Raw genomic sequence first — 20,792 nt, forward strand, 5'->3', positions numbered from 1 at the left:
ATCTCATGATGATATCTTATCTATTTACAAAGCCCCTCTCACTAGTGTAATGAGAGGCATCTCATTACACTAGTTCTAGACGGTGTTGTCTGACTTTAAATTGTCCTTTGACAACCTGATCCCCAACCAGCCCAGAGAGGGTGGCAGGTGGCAGTGGTCTGGGAGCATGGGTAGCTACCCACACCGACCATGTCCACATACCACCACACACCAAAGACACAAACCAACACACACACGCACAAGGAAGGTGAACTCTTTGACCGATAGAGAGTGTGTTGACCCTACCATGTGTCAAGTGAGCATCTAGGTCAGGGGTCGGCAACAGGCGGCCTGCGAGTGATTTTTGGAGGGGATTTTAGGTCAAAATAGACTAACATCACCAGGAATTCAGCAAAAAATGTGTGTAATTTAGCAAATCTGTTCCCAAGCACTTCTGTGAATAAAAAAATAGACGTGATCGTGTCTCAATGTAATCAAGGTATACAATTATTGTTATTTTCAAACACAACCTCTTTTTGTGCTTAGTTGTGGTCAATTTTCAGTGTATAAATTATTATAATTATGTTCCGGCCCTCCAACCATCCACTGAATCTATTTGCATACCCCTCCTCTAGGCTATCTGTCAAAGGATTGAGGCCACTGCTGACATTGGGAGTTCTCGTATGGTCCAGTTACCCTCTGATACACATGATTTCCCAAACACACACAACTTCAATTGACCTTATTTAGGGCTGTGGCGGTCACAACATTTTGTCAGCCGGCGATTGTCAAGCAAATAACTGTRGGTCTCACGGTAATTGACCGTTAATTAACATAAACACATTTAGCATCTCCTGGCTTCCACACATAGCCTACAAGCCACTGATGCAGACCTTTGTAACATCTACATTTTTAAAAAGTTGAATAAATCCATGTAATATAGCCTACAACTTCACAATAAATCCCACATTTATTTTAGACAGGTCTAAAGAAACAGGATTATAAGAAAATGTAGTCTATTTCAGAAGAACAGAATAGCATACTCTGAGTTGTGCTTATGTTAGGTCCTGATCTGGCTATGCCATATGGCTGTGGGCTACACTAGTTCATTTAGCAGACAAGGTTTGGTTAGAATTACGTGGCATTATTTTATAGTTTGAAGAATACAATTCAACAAGGCTGAATAAAATAGAAAATATATTTTCTCCAAATTATTTGAGGGAGTGCGCACATACGGCTATTCTGTTTGGAGCGGTTAACAAAGAAATAGGTACTCCTATATTCTTAATTTAGAGTTATTAATGTAACTTTAGTTGTTCTACAAACGTTGGGCTATACGTTTTGATTTTTAATACATTATAAGGCTGCATGATGCGACTCTAATGATGATTTGAAAAAAGTAGCTTGAAAGGCATGAGCTCTGCTTTGTTTTTTTGCGCAGGCTGAACACACTTCATCAGTCTCTCTTTCACAATTTGACAAGCAATTGATAATGCCTCAAATTTCCCGGCAGTATCCCCTTTGTGTGGCCGTAATGCACCCTAAAAAAATCCATGCCTTTTGCCGTTGTTCCCTTCTCCCTGAGTGCTGCCAGCTCCGGAGCACCTCTCACTCACTTGGCTCTCCATCACGTGATCGGGTCTTTCTCACAGGCTGCAAGTGAAGACAGACACTTCAGAAACGCAACTGCGCGCGTCCTTATCCAATTCCGAGGTGCATATTGAAGATATTGGAAGAACTATCCACATTTACTTTTCGTCAGCCAAAAAGATGAGTAGCCCTAACGAACAGCAAAAGCACTAGCCTATGTCAATCCACCCATAGTACAAAAGTTTACATATTCTGTGCCATAAATAAATATTCTAAACATAGTCTGGGACAGTTAAATACAACCACTAGCATCAAAAAAACGTTTTTACCCAATGAGGCTGACACAACAGATCAAAAGTTTTAGCTTAAAATTTGCTAAACTATTAGGCTATTTCTTCACATTATAAGCCCAGCAATGCGCATACGGCAGAAGGCTATAAGCGCAAATGTTCCATTAGCGGGAAAACACCATTATCAAAAGTGACCGCAAATGCAATTATGCATGTAATGCTTCTTTTATAAAGGAGCATTTTTATGGTGAAAATGATCTTCCTCAAACTTGAAACTCACGTGCTGCTTATGTATGCCAGTTAGGCTCTACACCCCGTGTTAAGCGGATGAATGTGCTTCATTATTTTAAATGTTTTATTCCGTGATATCCAATTGCGATCCAATTACGATCTTGTCTCATCGCTGCAACTCCCCCAACGGGCTCGGGAGAAGCGAAGGTCGAGTCATGTGTCCTGCCAAACCGCGCTCCTTAACACCCGCCCGCTTAACATGGAAGACAGCCGCACCAATGTGTCGGAGGAAACATTGTTTAACTTGTTTGGGATAGGGGGCAGCATTTTCACTTTTGGATGAATAGCGTGCCCAGAGTGAACTGCCTCCTACTCAGTCCCAGATGCTAATATATGRATATTATTATTAGTATTGGATAGAAAACACTCTGAAGTTTCTAAAACTGTTTGAATGATGTCTGTGAGTATAACAGAACTCATATGGCAGGCAAAAACCTGAGAAAAAATCATAACAGGTGTAACGGCTGTCTATCTCTTCCTCCTCATCTGACGAGGAGAGGCGAGAAGGATCGGAGGACCAATACGCAGAGTGGTAAGTGTCCATGTTTTAATAATATAAACTGAACACTACACAAATAACAAAATAACAAATGTGAACGAAACGAAACAGTACCGTGTGGCGAAAAACACTGACACGGAAGACAAACACCCACAAACCAACAGTGAAAACAGGCAACCTAAATATGGCTCCCAATCAGAGACAATGCAAAACACCTGCCTCTGATTGAGAACCATATCAGGCTAAATGAACAAACCTAAACATAGAAACAAATAACATAGACTGCCCACCCCAACTCACGCCCTGACCATACTAAATAAAGACAAAACAAGGGAAAATAAAGGTCAGAACGTGACAACAGGAAGTGGGAAATCTGAGGTTTGTAGTTTTTGAACTCACCCCTATCGAATACACAGTGGGATATGGGTTATGTTTCACTTCCTAAGGCTTCCACTAGATGTCAACCGTCTTTAGAACGTTGTTTCAGACTGCTCATGTGAAAGGGGGCCGGATGGGAGATGTTTGACTAAGGGGTCTGCCTACAGCCTCGTTCTCAGTTACGCGCTTTCACTTGAGAGGTAGCTCTCGTTCCATTGCTTTTCTACAGACAATGGAATTCTCCGGTTGGAACATTATTGAACTTTTATGATAAAAACATCCTAAAGATTGATTCTATACTTAGTTTGACAAGTTTCTTCGACCTGTAATATAACTTTTTGAACGTTTCGTCCGAATGGACCAAAGATCGCGCTTTTGGATTTGTTTACCAAACGCCCTAYCAAAAGAAGCTAATGGACATAAATGGACATAAATGATGGACATTATCGAACAAAACAATCATTTATTGTGGAACTGCGATTCCTGGGAGTGCATTCTGATGAAGATCATCAAAGGTAAGTGAATATTTTTWATGCTATTTATGAATAATGTTGACTACCCAACATGGTGGATATTTCTCTGGCTGGTTTGGGCTCTGAGCACCGTTCTCAGATTATGCTTTTTCCGTAAAGTTTTTTTGAAATCTGACAGCGGTTGCATTAAGGAGAAGTGTATCTAAAGTTCCATATATAATAGTTGTATTTTCATCAACATTTATTATGAGTATTTCTGTGAATTCATGTGGCTCTCTGCAATATCACTGCATGTTTTGGAACTACTGAACGTAACACGCCAATGTAAAATAAGATTCTTGGATATAAATATGAACTTTACCAAACAAAACATACATGTATTGTGTAACATGAAGTCCTATGAGTGTCATCTGATGAAGATCATCAAAGGTTAGTGATTCATTTTATCTCTATTTGTGCTTTTTGTGACTCCTCTCTTTGGCGGGAAAAATGGCTGGGTTTTTCTGCGACTTGGTGGTGACCTAACATAATKGTTTGTGGAGCTTTCGCTGTAAAGCATTTTTGAAATCAGACACTGTGGCTGGATTAACGAGAATTTTATCTTTAAAATGGTGCCTAATACTTGTATGTTTGAGAAATTTGATTCATGAGATTTCTGTTGATTTGTATTTGGTGCCCTGCAATTTTATTGGCTGTTGGCGAGGGGTTCCGCTAGCCAACAGCCACCACAAGGAGCCACCACAAGGAGTCGCTAGAGTGGGATGAGCCAAGTAAAGCCCCCCCGACCAAACCCTCCCCTAATCTGGACAACACTGGGCCAATTGTGCGGCGCCCTATGGGACTCCTGGTCACGGCCGGTTGTGATGCAGCCTGGAATCTAAACCAGGTCTGTAGTGTCGCCTCTAGCACTGAGATGCAGTGCCTTAGACCGCTGCAGCCCTTGGGAGCCCATCACTAAGGAATTATTATGGTCCACACACCAACACAGTCGTGAAGAAGGCACAACAACGCCTCTTCCCCCTCAGAAGGCTAAAAATATTTGGCATGGGCCCTCAGCATCTCAAAATGTTCTACAGCTGCACCATTGAGACCATCTTGACTGGCAGCATCACCACTTGGTATGGTAACTGCTTGGCATCCGACTGCAAGGCGCTACAGAGGGTAGCGCATACGGCCCAGTACATTACTAGGGGCCAAGCTCTCTGCCATCCAGGACCTCTATATCAGGTGGTGTCAGAGGAAGGCCCTAAAAATCCACCCAAGTTATAGACTGTTCTCTCCGCTACTGCTGTGTGCTTAAGGTTGTTGTCCTGTTGGAAGGTGAACCTTTGCCCCAGTCTGAGGTCCTGAGCGCTCTGGAGCAGGTTTTCATCAAAGGATCTCTCTGTACAATGCTCAGTTCATCTATCCCTCGATCCTGACTAGTCTCACAGTCCCTGCCGCTAAAAAACCTCCCCAAAGCATGATGCTGCCACCACCATGCTTCACCGTAGGGATGGTGCTAGGTTTCCTTCAAACTTGACGCTTGGCATTCAGGCCAAAGAGTTCAATCTTGGTTTCATCAGACCAGATAATCATGTTTCTCATGGTCTGAGAGTACTTGAGGTGCTTTTTGGTAAACTCCAAGCTGGCTTCCGTCTGGCCACTCTATTGTAAAGGCCTGATTGGTGGAGTGCTGTAGTGGTGGTTGTCCTTCTGGAAGGTTCTCCCATCTCCACAGAGGAACTCTGGAGCTCTGTCCGAGTGACCATCGGGTTCTTGGGAACCTTCAGTGCTGCAGAAATGTTTAGGTACCCTTCCCCAGATCTGTGCCTCGTCACAATCCTATCTCTGAGCTCAACGGACAATTCCTTCGACCTCGTGGCTTGGTTTTGCTCTGACATACACTGTCAACTGTGGGACCTTATATAGACAGGTGTGTGCCTTTCCAAATCATGTTCAATCAATTGCATTTCATAGCAAAGTTTTTGAATAATTATATAAATAAGGTATTTCTGGGMTTTTTTTGCAAAAAAATCTAAAAACCTGTTTTCGCTTTGTCATTATGGGGTATTGTGTGTAGATTGATGAGGAAAATGTTTTATTTGATCCATTTTAGAATAAGGTTGTAACGTAACAAAATGTGGAAAAAGTCAAGGGGTCTYAATACTTTCCYAATGCACTGTAGGTGCACAGGTAGAGAGAAAAACTTGAGTAATCAAGGTGACAGACAGTGACACATTCAATACCGCCTTGCACACTCTTGCCTGCATCTAGCTGATCTAGGGTGTAATCATTAGTCCAAACAGTTGCAAATGAAAGTGTCTATTGGACAAATTCAGCTATGTTTATCCCCGTTTTTGTTCCGTTTGCTTCAGTTTAAGAAAAGTTTTTCAATAGAATTGGCTGAATGATCAGGGGTGAAGAGAAGACGATCAAACTTGACTATCRAGAGGAAGTAAAAGTCGTAACAAACACAGTTCCTTTCATAGCAGCCACATACAAACAGCATGATCACTTTGCTCGTTGTATAATTCCTTCTCGCATCTACGCGCTATTCTCCTCTCACCATTTCCCTTTGCTTGTGGACTTCAGTGTACAACACAACAGCTGTGACCAGGCAAAAAAAACTTTCCAAGCCAAACCTTCATACCATAACCGCTAACCGCAACACACAACCTACATCATTGTCACCATGTTAGCTAACATAGCTACTAGATTCTAACGCATTAGTAAACCCGCTACAATCATGCAGTACAGTGTACAGCAGCTGGCAGGCCCCAGTTGCAACAAATTAATAAGACCAAAAGCTTACCTTGACTTGGAAGAGTTCCAGTGTTGGATATCCAGACCTAGCTAGCTAACATAGCATCCCTCTCTGTTCGAGCCGGGTGTCTGAGTAGGCTAAACTAGCTAGCTGCATCCACAAGCTAAGTAACGTTACATAAAAGTGAAAACATTTAACAAAATCTCTCTCTGTCTCTAATTTTTCAGTAAATTAATTTGTTAAAAACTGTTAAACTATTGTGAGAATGGCTTGCAAAGAAAATTTTCCAAAAGGACTAATTCGAGGTAAAAAGGAGTTGGAGCACTCAACAAAAAAAGGTAAAGATTGATTTCTTTATGCTCACTGTAATCCATTGTACAGGATGCGAACAGGTGACTGACATTTCAACATCAAGCTGACGTCTTCCTCAGAGAAGACGTCAGCTCTCTCTTTGAGTCAACTGTTCACCACATTTTATGCACTGCAGTGCTAGCTAGCTGTAGCCTATGCTTTCAGTACTAGATTCATTCTCTCATACTTTGATTGMTTGGATAACATGTAAATTCATGCTGCAAGAGCTCTGATAGGTTGGAGGACGTCCTCCAGAAGTTGTCATGCTACTCCAGAGAGTGCTGTTGAGGCTACTGTAGACCTTCATTGCAAAACATTGTGTTTTAATCAATTATTTGGTGATGTGAATATATTTAGTATAGTTTTATCTACAGTAAAAATTATAACTTTTTTAATGTTTCACTAATTAGATGTTTATGTACAGTACCTCAATMACCTAGTACCCCTGCATATAGCCAAGTTATCGTTACTCATTGTGTATTTATTCCTCGTGTTATTATTTTTCTATTATWTCTGGTTTTCTCTCTCTGCATTGTTGGGAATGGCCCGTAAGTGAGCATTTCACTGTTATTCTACACCTGTAGTTACGAAGCATGTGACAAATACATTTGATTTGATTTAAGGAATATATCAAATATCCTTGATGACTGGGAATAAACAAAATATATGAATAGTACTTTTCAAAACAGAACTGTGAGACTAACATGATTTCAGTAAATACTTTCAGACATTGGCACAAGTTACATTGTGAATGGATACAACCATCAGTGAACCTTCGCTGGTGTAGTACATTGAATTGTACATACCGGTTGTCTAAATAAAGCTTTCTTTGATTTACAACAGGAATAATAGAGCCTTACAAGGAGCTATGTGAAGAGTAAAGCTTCCATCAGATCGTATCATTATAAGACCTCAGTGAGAGGGCACTGAACCGTGGTACTCCTCTGTATCCATTCACAATGTATGTCAAAAAGAGAGTTGGAGTGAGAGAGAGAGAGAGAGAGAGAGGGTGGGTGAGTGAGTGAGTGAGAGAGCGAGATAGAGAGGGGAGAGAGCGAAGGAGTGAGAGAGAGCGAGACAGAGGGATTGAGAGAGAAAGCTGAGAGAGGGGAGTTAGAGAGCGAGAGGGGGAGTGAGGGAGTGAGAGAGAGAGAGAAACTGAAAGACTACCTCAGTTTCTCTCTCATACATGCACAAAAACACAGCAGGGTCTCGCTCTCTTTTCTACTAGCTCTTACGCCGCTCTCACACACATGCACAAAATCGCTCATAGCTAATATTAACCTAGCATGCAGAGCCATGGGGAAAGAAATAAAAAATATAGTCAATGAACCTTTCTCACTGCATCCAAAATACTTCGCACCCGCATCCAAGTCTCCAAAATAGATGTTTCCACTTGCTAAGGGGCAAGGCCTCTTCAGTTCGGTGAGGAAACCTTACGTTGAAACAGATGGCTGTATTATGTATATTTTTCTTAAAGTAATTAGTAATTTCCCACTTTTCTACACTTTCCAATAGTGAGGCAGAGACAATTTTTATTAATGTAGGAGGAAAGAAGTAGGTGCTCAACCAACGTGAGTAGAGGTGCAACTTACAAATGTGTAGACATCTTTGGACAGGAAAAGGCGCAACGCTCGCTCACCCATTAAAAATTCATACTTTTATTAGACAAAATAATCTGAAGAAGGTCATTGAAAGAATCTGAAGAAYGTCCTGGTGAGCGAGCGTTACGCCTTTTGCTGTCCAATTAATGTAGGAGTGGAATTCTGAAACTACAGTCTGCTACAGATGCGAATAGGTCCATTATCTTTCTCACTGGATGTATTGAGAAAGGTTAATTTACTATATATTTTCTTTCTTTCTCCATGGCTCTGCATGTGTCCTTCTCCACCTGTAAGTGTGAACACGTTTTCAGCTGCTTGTCATCTCTCCTGTGTGGCGAAGAGGTCTTTTGAAGAGAACAGGGTTAACTAGGACAAATGTCAAATGAATGTGTTGCGGCAGAAGCATGTTTCACTAAAACTGAAGCCATTGATAACGGTAATCCGGTAAAGACATCATATTTCAATGTATCTAATCCAAAGAGGAACAGTATAATTAAGATTGACTATAAGAAAGGCCTCCCGGGTGGCGCAATTCTTAGACCACTAAGGCACTGCATCGCAGTGCTAGCTGTGCCACCAGAGACTCTGGGTTCGAGCCCAGGCTCTGTCGTGACCGGGAGGTCCAAGCGTCATCCGGATTAGGGAGAGTTTGGCCGGTAGGGATATCCTTGTCTCATCGCGCACTAGTGACTCCTGTGGTAGGCTGGGCGCAGTGCATGCTGACCAGGTCGCTAGGTGTTTCCTCCCGACACATTGGTGCGGCTGGCTTCCGGGTTGGATGCGCGCTGTGTTAAGAAGCAGTGCTGCTTGGTTGGGTTGTGTTTCAGAGGACACATGGTTCGCATGGTTCTTGACCTTCGTCTCTCCCGAGCCTGTAGCGATGAGACAAGACAGTAACTACTAATAATTGGATACCATGAAAAGGGGGTAGGGTAAAAAAAACATTTTAAAATAAAAAAAATTATAATAATATTGACTATAAGCAGTTCCTTCCCACTGAGCACACCATGTCATTTCAACATGGACGTTTGGGTAATATTTTCTTGACATGTTGACGTTAATGAGATTTCAACATTTATTCACCAACTGAAAAAGAAGAAGTTTGTTGAATTCACAATGTGTTATCACTATGCTAACCACTATCACTAACCATCTAAGCACAACCAAATTCCAATGGAAAAACAACATATGATTTTTCCATTTAGTTGTCATCTAAATCTGCACTTTCAATTATATAAAAAAAAGGTTAAACGGGATTACAATGTCAGATATTTAGTATTTATACAACAGCTTAATGTGTTATCACTGTGCTTCATCAAATAGCAGAGCCAAATGACCTGGATTGTAGTTGAGATTACATTAAAGTATAAGTGATAAATGCAGTTAAAGATTCTGCACAGATTATTATAGCAATTGTGAAMATCTCCACAGACCTGCAACCCTTGCATGCTGTCTTGAACTTCCACGCTTTCTATGATTASATAAGAAGACATGTATAGTTACAGGAGGCTAACCTCAAAATGTGGCCATGGATGTGTTACTAATTTTAAGGTTGAATAAATACTGTTGCATTAGTTTGTAAGATAGCCTTATCTTTAGGCTATTTCCTGTATTACAAAAAGATGATTGAAATATGTTTGGTTGACAACGCAGAATAATTTCATCTGAGCCACTGGATTAATTAGCGGTTAAGAGCGTTGGGCCAGAACAGAAAAGCCACAGGTTTTAATCCCCGAGCCGACAAGGTGAAAAATCTGCCGATGTGCCCTTGAGCAAAGCACTTAACCCTAATTYCTCCTGTAAGTCACTCTGAGCCACTGGATTTAATTAGCTGGATAAGAGCGTCTGATAAATTACTAAAATGTAAATGTTAATCCTTTAATTTAACTTTTATTTTTGGTTTAGTTGGAGACATGAATCAAACATATAATTTGTTAACTTGTCGACAAGTCAAAGTTAAAGAATAGGACTACATCTAATCTAATCAAACTTTAAATGCACTTTATAAAGTTTGATTTGATTGAAGTCCTATGCTTTAACTTTCATTTTTGGTTGAGATGGAGACGTGAATGCAACGTATTAATGATTAACTTGAAGATTCCATTTGAAATCAACCATCCATTTGAAATCAACCAAAGCTTGAAACCCTAGGCTTATATGTATTGTCTATTTTTAGTTGAACCCTGGGTTGAATTGAAACAATATCTGTTGATGACTTTGCAAATGCTATATAGGCATAAATAGTATTATTGATGATATACACTACATTACCAAAAGTATGTGGACACCTGTTTGTCAACATCTCATTCCAAAATCATGGGCAATAATATGTAGTTTGTCTCCCCTTTGCTGCTATAACAGCCTCCACTCTTCTGGGAAGGCTTTCCACTAGATGTTGGAACATTGCTGCGGGGACTTGCTTCCATTCAGCCACAAGAGCATTAGTGAGGTTGGGCACGGATGTTGGGCGATTAGGCCTGGCTTGCAGTCGGCATTCCAATACATCCCAAAGGTGTTCGATGGGGTTGAGGTCAGAACTCTGTGCAGACCAGTCAAGTTCTTCCACACTGATCTCAACAACTCATTTCTGTATGGACCTCACTTTGTGCACGGGGGCATTGTCATGCTGAAACAGGAAAGGGCCTTCCCCAAACTGTTGCCACAAAGTTGAAAGCACAGAATCGTCTAGAATGCCATTATGTTAAGATTTCCCTTCACTGGAACTAAGGGGCCTAGCCGAAATATTAAAAACAGCCCCAGACCATTATCCCTCCTCCACCAAACTTTACAGCTGGCACTATGCATTCAGGCAGGTAGCGTTCTKCTGGCATTCGCCAAACCCAGATTCGTTCATCGGACTGTCAGATGGTAGAGCATGATTCATCACTCCAGAGGATACGTTTCCACTGTTCCAGAGTCCAATGGTGGCAAGCTTTACACCACTCCAGCCGACACTTGGCATTGCGCATGGTGATCTTAGCCTTGTGTCCAGATGCTCAGCCATGGAAACCCATTTCATAAAGCTCCCGACAAACAGTTCTTGTGCTGACCCTGAAGTTGCTTCCAGAGGCAGTTTGGAAATTTGACAAACTGACTTCTTGGAAAGTTTTTCAGAAAGGCCATTCTACTGCCAATGTTTGTCTATGGAGATCGCATGGCTGTGCGCTCAACTTTATACACCTGTCAGCAACTTTGTGGCTGAAATAGCCAAATCCTCTAATTTGAAGTGATTTCCACATACTTTTGTATATGTATTTGCGCTGTTAAACCTACCCCTTGGAATGACTTTGATAGTAACAGTGAATATATTTAGTTATTAAGAGGTATCTTAATAATCATTCTCACAATAGCATATTGGTAGTAGTCAGTGACAAATATAAAAGCTAAGCAGGGCTTGGTTAAAACCCTGGATGGGAGAACAAATTAATAGCTGTAGATCAACTCTCCATGAATCTTGTTCTGGAGGCAGCTCTGCAGATTGGTCACTAGCTGGCACAGTAATACAATCTGATTCTAACCTTAACCACAATGCTAACCCTAATGCTTAACCTTAAGTTTAAAGAAAATGTTTGCTTTCATGAATTTTGACAATATAGCCTTTGCAGCTGGCCTATCTAAGAATAAATCACTCTTATGATAATAAACGTCAACCTGCATCCCGTACAGTAGTGCAGCATGGTATGTGGATCTACTTACAGTTTTGGAACTGCAAAAAGTCAGGGCTCTATAGTGCAACTTTTTTTTGTATTTTACCCCCTTTTTCAATCTTGTCTCATCACTGCAACTCCCCAACGGGCTCGGGAGGCAAAGGTCGAGTCAAACGTCCTCTGAAACATGACCCGCCTAACCGTGCTTCTTAACACACGCCCACTTAACCTGGAAGGCAGCCGCACCAATGTGTCGGAGGAAACACTGTTCAACTGATGACCGAGGTCAGCCTGCAGGCGCCTGGCCCACCACAAGGAATCAGTAGAGTGCGATCAGCCAAGTAAAGCTCACCCAGCCAAACCCTCCCCTAACCCAGACGATGCTAGGCCAGTTGTGTGCCGCCCTATGGGACTCCCGATCACAGCCGGTTTGATACAGATATAGTGACACTCCTAGCACTGTGATGCAGTGCCTTAGAACGCTGCGCCACTCAGGAGGCCCAAGTGTGACCATTTTACTCATATATGTGCCTAAATATATATCTGTGAGATCCTGGAATTTTTATTTAGTAGCACCCGTGCTCCCAGAAAAATTAAGGATTCTAGCTTTATTACCTAAAATATTTGTGTGTGCCTACATTTTTCCCCTTAGGCGCACACGTGCTCCTTGTAAAAAAGGTCAGCGTAGAGTCCTGGTGTGTCAGGTGAGGGATTTCTAACACTTCCTGTGACCAATGTCAGAGCAAATCAACTGACACAATACAAATGTTTCCCTGAGTTTTTGGGGCCACAAAGCCAGACTGCTGATCAGACATCATAACATGCTTGGTGACAACATCCAAGGAACCAAAGCCTAACATCCACACGCACACACAGGAGTGGCCTCGGACACTGCACTAATAAAGTTATCAAAACAATCATAAAATTATATAATGTACACAACTGAAGTCCTCAAATGGAATCATAAATTATTATTTGTATTATTATTTATTTATATATATTTTTTACTCTGTATCGTTGGGAAAGGCTCTTAATAAGCAAGCATTTCACGGTATAGTCTACACCTGTTATATTCGGCGCATGTGACAAATACAATTTGATTTGATTTCACTTCTAGACCTCAGCTGATTCTAGTAATGTATGGTGTGGTGGCTGTTGAACAAGTTGAGGATAATAAATTACTTGGTGTTACCTTGATTGTAAACTGTCATGGTCAAAAATATATATATTCAATGGTTGTAAAGATGGGGAGAGGTCTGTCCATAATAAAGAGATTCTCAAATGAACAGCAAACCTGGTTTCAAAAGCAGATAAAGAAACACCTCACAGCACAACGCCTCTCCCCTATTTGACCTAGATAGTTTGTGTGTACGTATTGATATGTAGGCTACATGTGCCTTTTTATTTTATTTTATTTTATTGATGTAGTTCTGTCTTTGAGCTGTTCTTGTCTATTAATATTCTGTATTATGTCATGTTTCATGTTTTGTGTGGACACCAGGAAGAGTAGCTGAAGCTTTTGCAATACCAATTACCAAACTTCATAAAAAGATGATACAAATATATAAATGCTTCATAGTGTGCATTGAGGTAAGGTCAAAGTTCAGAAATGCTTGTTTACAGTTATTGCTAATAACAATGTTTTACATTCAGCTGAAAAGTGACAGCTGACAAGTGACAAGTATATGATGTAAGCAGAGAAATTATATGTTCTAAGAGGTGTGACACAGCTTGTAAAGATGTGTGACTGAATTATCCAGAACAATGAACAGAGAATGTGGCATGATTGTTCCATATATTACTGCATAAGTGCACATAACTGGCATGGCCATTTAGAAAGGAATGTTGTACATCCCGGGTACACTGTATGTTTACCTTGTGTAGACATTCTCAACATTTCACCACTTTTGTTGTTGCTTTCATATTATTCCATCTCTCGAATTGCTCTCATATGGGCTCTTTCAGAGACGTCCAGGTGATACTATGCCGGGGACTGTACCTGTTCAGGTTAGATGGCGTCCATGCCTTTCTGGGTGTGTTGGTAGTAAGACTTCCTGTCTCTGACGTGGTGCTGTCTCCGTCAAACCTTCCCACACTGTTACTCTCCTCTGACCGAGAGGTGCTGGGAGGACCCCCCAGTCTCTCCTGCAGCCGGGACTATAATGACACATTACTCCCTGAAATGTCCTCTTACCGTACATGACACAGCACTATACGATGCTATCAAACATAATATTGGAGATGTTTGGTTTGTGACTTATATGGGGAATTTCCTACCAATACTTAACCCACACCAGTGTGTCATGTTAATGTCAGCATTATCAAGACAGTTGCTTTTTTTACCTGGGCAAGTCAGTTAAGAACAAATTTCTATTTTCAATGACAGCCTTGGAACAGTGTGTTAACTACCTTGTTCAGGGGTAGAACGACAGATTTCTACCTTGTCAGCTCAGGGATTTGATCTTMCAACCTTGCGGTTACTAGTCCAACACTCTAACCACTAGGCTACCTGCTGCCCCTTTGTGAGTTGCTTAGCCATTGTTATGTGAATGACAGCTGAAAAGTACCAGTGGCCTGGCCTTGGCCCTAAGTCAGAGCAGGTCCACTGAGGCCATGGCCCTGGGAGACACTGGAGCTGGGCCGTGCAGGTGGAAACACAAAAGGCTGAGCCTTTATGGTAAAACAATGGGGTAAGTTTCAGTTGGAAATATGCCATAATACTGTATGATATTATATATTGTTGCAAAGTAAACATAGTTCACTGGGGTGGGATGATGCATAATGAAACCCATCACCTGTCTTCACAGGGGTCAGGGGAAGCAGGATATCCTGTCATTTCTTAAAGATAACAGCATTTGAAGGGTTAAGGTCAGAGTCAGGGCTATTGTTAATTTAGTGAAAACATTATGAACCTCTGTAAACCTATCCTCAGACGCCAAGGAGAGATGTACAGTACAAATCACTGTGGAGAAAGGAATTCATTATCATGTCTCACCTTAAAATGGGACAGGGCTGCGAGGGGTGGGGGTGGTGATGGGGTATCCTGGCTAGGAGGGGGGTGTGGAAGGTCCGGGGGACATATAAAGACAACAGACTGATGTCTCAGGAGGTGGAGCAACAGGGCATTACACACACTCTGCTCTTCCAGCATCCTAGGCCCTGATGGAACACTGTACAGAGAGAGGGAGACCAAACGTCAATGAAAATGTGTTCAGTAAAATGCTGTGCTTATCAGAGGAAATGGAGACTCAGCGATTGTATGCCATTTACAACTATTTCATTCACACCATTACTGTAAAATGAGATTTGCTTCTCCATGCAATTCAATGTCAATACTAAAAACCAGAGCCGGCCATATTTGGTTGGGGGCCCCCCCAACTCACAGGCAAAACATTTGATTGGCCCCCCTCTTGACGGTGGAGATTTAAAAAAAATATGTTTTAAAGTACATTTCTTGCAATTCTACACATTTTACCATGGGGAGTAGAGAAAATGTTGCAACTTTAAAGCAAACTTTCTGCAATTCTACACATTTTGACACGGTGCAGAGAGAAAAAAAAAAAAATGACAGCCCATTTCATGCAATTATACCAATTTTGCAGTGTGGTGGAGGGAGATGTGTGCAGTTTTAAAGCTAATTCCCTGTAATTCTACACATTTGCCAAYATGTTAATGTTAATGATATATGAGTGAGAGTGACTAAAAAATCAATGGGGCCCCCTGCATGCCCGGTCGGTATTCTACCATGATTACTACACTGAACTAAAATATAAACGCAACATGTAAAGTGTTGGTCCCATGTTTCATGAGCTGAAAGATCCCAGAAATATTCCATATGCACAAAAACAGCATTTCTCTCAAATTTTGTGGCGTTGGGGTTACGGAATAGGCAGGCATAAGCTACGGACAACGAACACAACCTCATTTTATCGATGGCAATTTTAATGCAGAGATACCGTGATGAGATCCTGAGGCCCATTGTCGTGCCATTCATCCGCTGCTATCACCTCATGTTTCAGCATGATAATGCATGGCCCCATGTCGCAAGGATCTGTACACAATTCCTGGAAGCTGAAAATGTCCCAGTTCTTCCATGGCCTGCAAACTCACCAGACATGTCATCCATTGAGCATGTTTGGGATGCTCTGCATCAATGTGTACGACAGCATGTTCCATTTCCCGCCAATATCAAGCAACTTTGTACAGCCATTGAAGAGAAGTGGGACAACATTCCACAGGCCACAATCAACAGCCTGATCAACTCTATGCGGAGGAGTTGTATTGCGCTGCATGAGGCACCAGATACTAACTGGTTTCCTGACCTACTCCCCTACTTTTTTTTTAAAGGTATCTGTGACATTGTCTAATTGAGTGACTGTCAGTGATTGACATAACAAGATAAAACTGCTGATGCGCAACAAATTTTCAAAATTGCACCTTGTGTATTCTACTATTCTAACTCTCACCAGTAAATGGGGGCCACTTATGTGGCTTATGCCTGGAGCCGGCCCTGCTGAAAACTTTATAACTGGAAACAACACATAAGTAAGCGTCATGTGAATCTACTTCATGGTTCCCTCTAGTGAAATTCAACATGTAGTGCAGTTTGCCATGGAACTTAAAATAGTGTTGAGTACTTGTTGTGTCAAACTAAGTGGAAAATTAAAATCCACACAGTTCAGACTAAGAAATTCTAAAAGCAATGTGGATTATCTTGTAAAGCCAAATATCTTTTAACAAGGATTACTGAACACTTGACCTGGTTCCAAAGTTTTCACCGTGAGCTTTCAATTCCAAAAAACGAATCCTTTCAACAGCCTCCACTTGTCCTACATTTCAGAGATATGATTAGCTCATCCAACCTTTCCAGAATGAAGGAACTTGAATGCCGGGCAGGAACATTCCAGCAGCATACCACTCTGCATTCCACTGCTAGCTTGCCTCTGAAGCTAAGCAGGGTCAGTTCTGGTCAGTCCTTGGATGGGAGACCAGATGTTGCTGGAAGTGGTGTTAGAAGGCCAGTATGGAGCTCTCTTCCCTCTAGTCTTAAGATAAATGCCCAAGGGCAGTGATGGAGACATAATCTAATTCCTAACTCTCCAGCGGATGTGTGGTGAGTGTTCTAGTGCAAATTGGTTGCTATGCGTAACCCAAGTGGGTGCTACACATTGCTGTTGTATGAGGTAAGCTTCCCCATACTATTAAAGTGCTTTGGGTGTCTAGAAAAGTTCAGAAAATATTCATACCCCTTGATTTATTCCATGTTGTGTTACTACCTGAATTCAAAATGGATTAAATATAAAAAATTCTACACAGAAAAACCCATAATGACAAAGTTTCTAGATTTTTTTAGCAAATTTATAGAAAATTAAATACAGAAATATCTCATTCTATAAGAATGCAATACCTTGTATTGAAGCACTTTTGGCATTGGTTACAGATGTAAGTCTTTCTGGGTAAGTCTCTAAGAGCTTTGCACACCTGGATTGTACAATATTTGTACATTTTTTTATTTTTTTTATTTTTTATGTTCAGGTCTTGCCATAGATTTTCAAGTAGATTTACGTCAAAACAGTAACTCGGCCACTCAGGAATATTCAGGGTCTTCTTGGTAAGCAACTCCAGTGTAGATTTGTCCTTGTGTTTTAGGTTATTGTCCTGCTGAAAGGTGAATTAATCTCCCAGTGTCTGGTGGCAAACAGACTGAACCAGGTTTTCCTCTAGGATTTTGCCATTCCGTTTATTTTCTATTCTGAAAAAATGGAGTGGTACTCAGTAATGTGTTGTAATGGATTTTCCCCCTAATGTAACACTCAGAACAAAAATGTAGTTGCTTTGCCACATTTTTTGCAGTATTACATTAGGTGCATGTTTTAGAATATTTTTATTCTGTACAAGCTTCCTTCTTTTCACTCTGTCAATTAGGTTAGTATTGTGGAGTAACTACAATTATGTATATCCATCCTCAGTTTTCTCCTATGACAGCCATTAAACTCTGTAACTTTTTTAAAGTCACCAATGGCCTCATGGTGAAATCCTTAAGCAGTTTCCTTCCTCTCCAGCAACTGAGTTAGGAAGGACGCCTGTATCTTTGCAGTGACTGGGTGTATGGATACTCCATCCAAAGTGTAATTAATAACTTCACCTTGCTCAAAGGGACCTTAAATGTCTGCTTTTTTATTTTTTACCCATCTACCAATAGGTGTCCTTCTTCGTGAGGGATTGGAAAACCTCCCTGGTCTTTGTGGTTGAATCTGTGTTCGAAATTCACTGCTCGACTGAGGGACCTTACAGATAATTGTATGTGTGGGGTATAGAGATGAGGTAGTCATTCAAAAATCATGTTAAACACTTATTGTGTCCATGCAACTTATTATGTGACTTGTTAAGCAAATGTTTACTCCTGAACTTATTTAGGCTTGCCATAACAAAGGGGTTGAATATTTGTTGACTCAAGACATTTCAGTTTTTCCTTGTTCATTTGTAAAAATTTAGAAATTGTGTAGTGACAAAAAATCCCAATTTAATCTATTTTAAATTCAGGCTTTAACACAACAAAATGTGGAAAAAGTCAAGGGGGGTGAATAGTTTCTGAAGACACTGTATATAGAATAAGTGCAATCAATCAATTTACCTGGAAACATTCTCTTTTTACGTCTTTTTGTTTTTCTTAGAATGTTTTTGCTGTTACCATCTGTTTGTATCTTTTTTGGGGAGCTCAGGTCCAGCAGAACCGTAGATTATGTTGAGCCAAAGGGTTAGTTGAGCCACCCCGTTTCTAGGAAACCATCCACAAAATGAACCATGTGATCAAAGATTTAGGAAGAGCTCATCATTTCAGGGTGTCTGTGAAGGAAGAAACCACAAGGAAAAAGTGGTAAGCAAGGTAGGTCCAAAAAACTGATTTTCAAAGTTAAATTAATTTATTGTTATAGGTTTCATGATGCTTGTATCTAAACCAAAGTAAATAGTTTTAAGATTKTTTTATACATCAGTTGGGGTCTCTATAGGATACAATATGAGGTTCTAAACCTAGCATGAAAGTGCATCCTTGTAGCTGTGTGGGCTAATATAGTAAAAAAATATCTGCATTAGAGTAAGTTGAGCCAATGGCCTATACAAATGATCATGACATTTTGTCAGTTTTATGCCTAGTATTTTTGCAATGTGTCATGCATATGAACTCAAGATAGTGCATGTTTATTGTTACAGAGCAGACATCATCATGCCCGTGTATACAAACGTAAAAGAAGCAGGGGCCTAGCCTTCCTTGATGTTCTTGAGAGAGCAGCCAAGGAAGTGAGAGAAGGGAAGAAGTCCATTGGACCAGCAGCAAGGATGAATAAATAGACTGAATGACACTGATATGTACATTGACAAAAAGAAAACCAACATGTACCTGTGTGAAAGAGAGGCTATGACAGAGTAGCAGAGGAACACAAGGTCTTATCTGAAGACATGGAGTCTGAGCTTGCTAAACATATAAACAATTTCAAGAACCAGTTTCATGGGCTTAGTAGCCTCAAATGCAGAGAACTTTCTGACAAATTGGCACATCAAAACAACATCCCTGTCCCTGACAACTGGTCAAGCAATGCCAGGGTAAGTGATATTGAACAGAGATCTATATCTGAATGTAGGCAAACATTTAAGAGATACAAGATACCACATATGCAAGATACCACATTCCATTAATTAAACATTAACCTACAAGCACCATCACCCACTGTCACAGGACACCATCACCCACTTACCCCAAGGCGGCTCAACTTATCCTGCCCCTATGCTCAACTTACCAAGAGACCACTTTTTTTGGACAAGATATGTTTTCTAAACTTTTATGTTTACATGAATTCTGATTATCTCAACATCTTGAAATATATCCAGATATCTTTGTTAGAAGAATACTATATTTCCCTTGACGTAGTGATGCTGAATGTAAAAAAATTGCTAAACTTACCCCACTCTCCCTACTGTATGGCACAACTTTAGAATAAACGGAGGGAAGAGAATGTGAAACATTGGGGTGTAAAGAGTTTGTTTGTGCGGAGCCGAAGCAGGTACAGGTCATGACTATAATGTCATGCCAGTTACATAACAGATGTATAAGCAACAAGAGACGCATGTTGTGTGAGAGCAAAGGGGGTGGTACCAGCCCTTTTGAAAGGACCAGATTACAGCGTGATAGTTAAAGAGGAGGTAAGCCAAGAACATGAGGTACAAGCACATGTGCCAAGTATGGGGGACAAGAAGGTTTTTAAACCCTGAGTGTGTGACTGGAAAATGTGAAAGTATGGGGGGGTGAAGCGGTGGGTCGCTAAATGGGAATACCCTTGTGACAGCTGCTGCTGCTTTTCTTTCTATCTTTCTCCTTCTCTCTTTTCTGCCTTTTCTTACCAGTCTTGCCCTGGTGGGCTGACAGCGCAGGATGTCCGGACCGGGACTTCCTACTCCTCCTATCCCCTCCCTACTTCAATCTGTTGTCATTTTCTCTTGCATCCCAAAATGTACAACAAACTCTGCCGGCCAGACACTTCACTCTTATTTCCAGTACTCAGACAAACGTATGAGAGGAGTGAGAGGAGAGAGGGGGGATATGGGGGTGCTGACTGCCATAACAGTTGCAGCCAAATACTGTATATTGGCACCATTGCACTTGTCCTAAACAATTCTTTGTTTCTTCTAAAATAATTGGAAATTGAACACGTTGTTATTGGATTGTCAACATTGCAGAACCAATTTTTTTTTGGGGGGGGGGGCTTAAGTTTACAATGTTAATGAAGAAATTTCGAACAAATGGCAATGACAAAATTATTGCCACCCTGGAGCTAATACTTAGTTAAACAGCCTTTGGCAATGATAAAAAATAAATGTAAAAAAATGTGCTTGCTGCACCTTTCTACTGGCAGTTTGGCCAACTCTTCAGATGTAAACTGCTTAAATT

At 40.9% G+C, this 20,792-nt stretch overlaps 1 protein-coding gene across 2 annotated transcripts in view; it reads right to left on the minus strand.

Moving 5' to 3' along the window:
• LOC111951715 (protein FAM13A-like) overlaps nt 1-20,792 on the minus strand; it is a 39,089-nt gene that overhangs the window by 11,225 nt on the left and 7,072 nt on the right. The window contains exon 5 of one of the 2 annotated variants that reach the window (XR_011474080.1): nt 13,848-15,018. Coding sequence is in view for 1 of the 2 variants with exons in the window: in XM_023969922.2 (XP_023825690.1) it covers nt 14,808-15,018 (211 nt within the window). In the remaining variant the exon portion in view is untranslated. Of the gene's footprint in view, nt 1-13,551; nt 15,019-20,792 lie in introns of those variants that run through there. The other variant, XM_023969922.2, reaches the window with a different exon arrangement.

Source organism: Salvelinus sp. IW2-2015, linkage group LG25 (assembly GCF_002910315.2).
Source record: "Salvelinus sp. IW2-2015 linkage group LG25, ASM291031v2, whole genome shotgun sequence".
Taxonomy (NCBI): Eukaryota; Metazoa; Chordata; class Actinopteri; order Salmoniformes; family Salmonidae; genus Salvelinus; species Salvelinus sp. IW2-2015.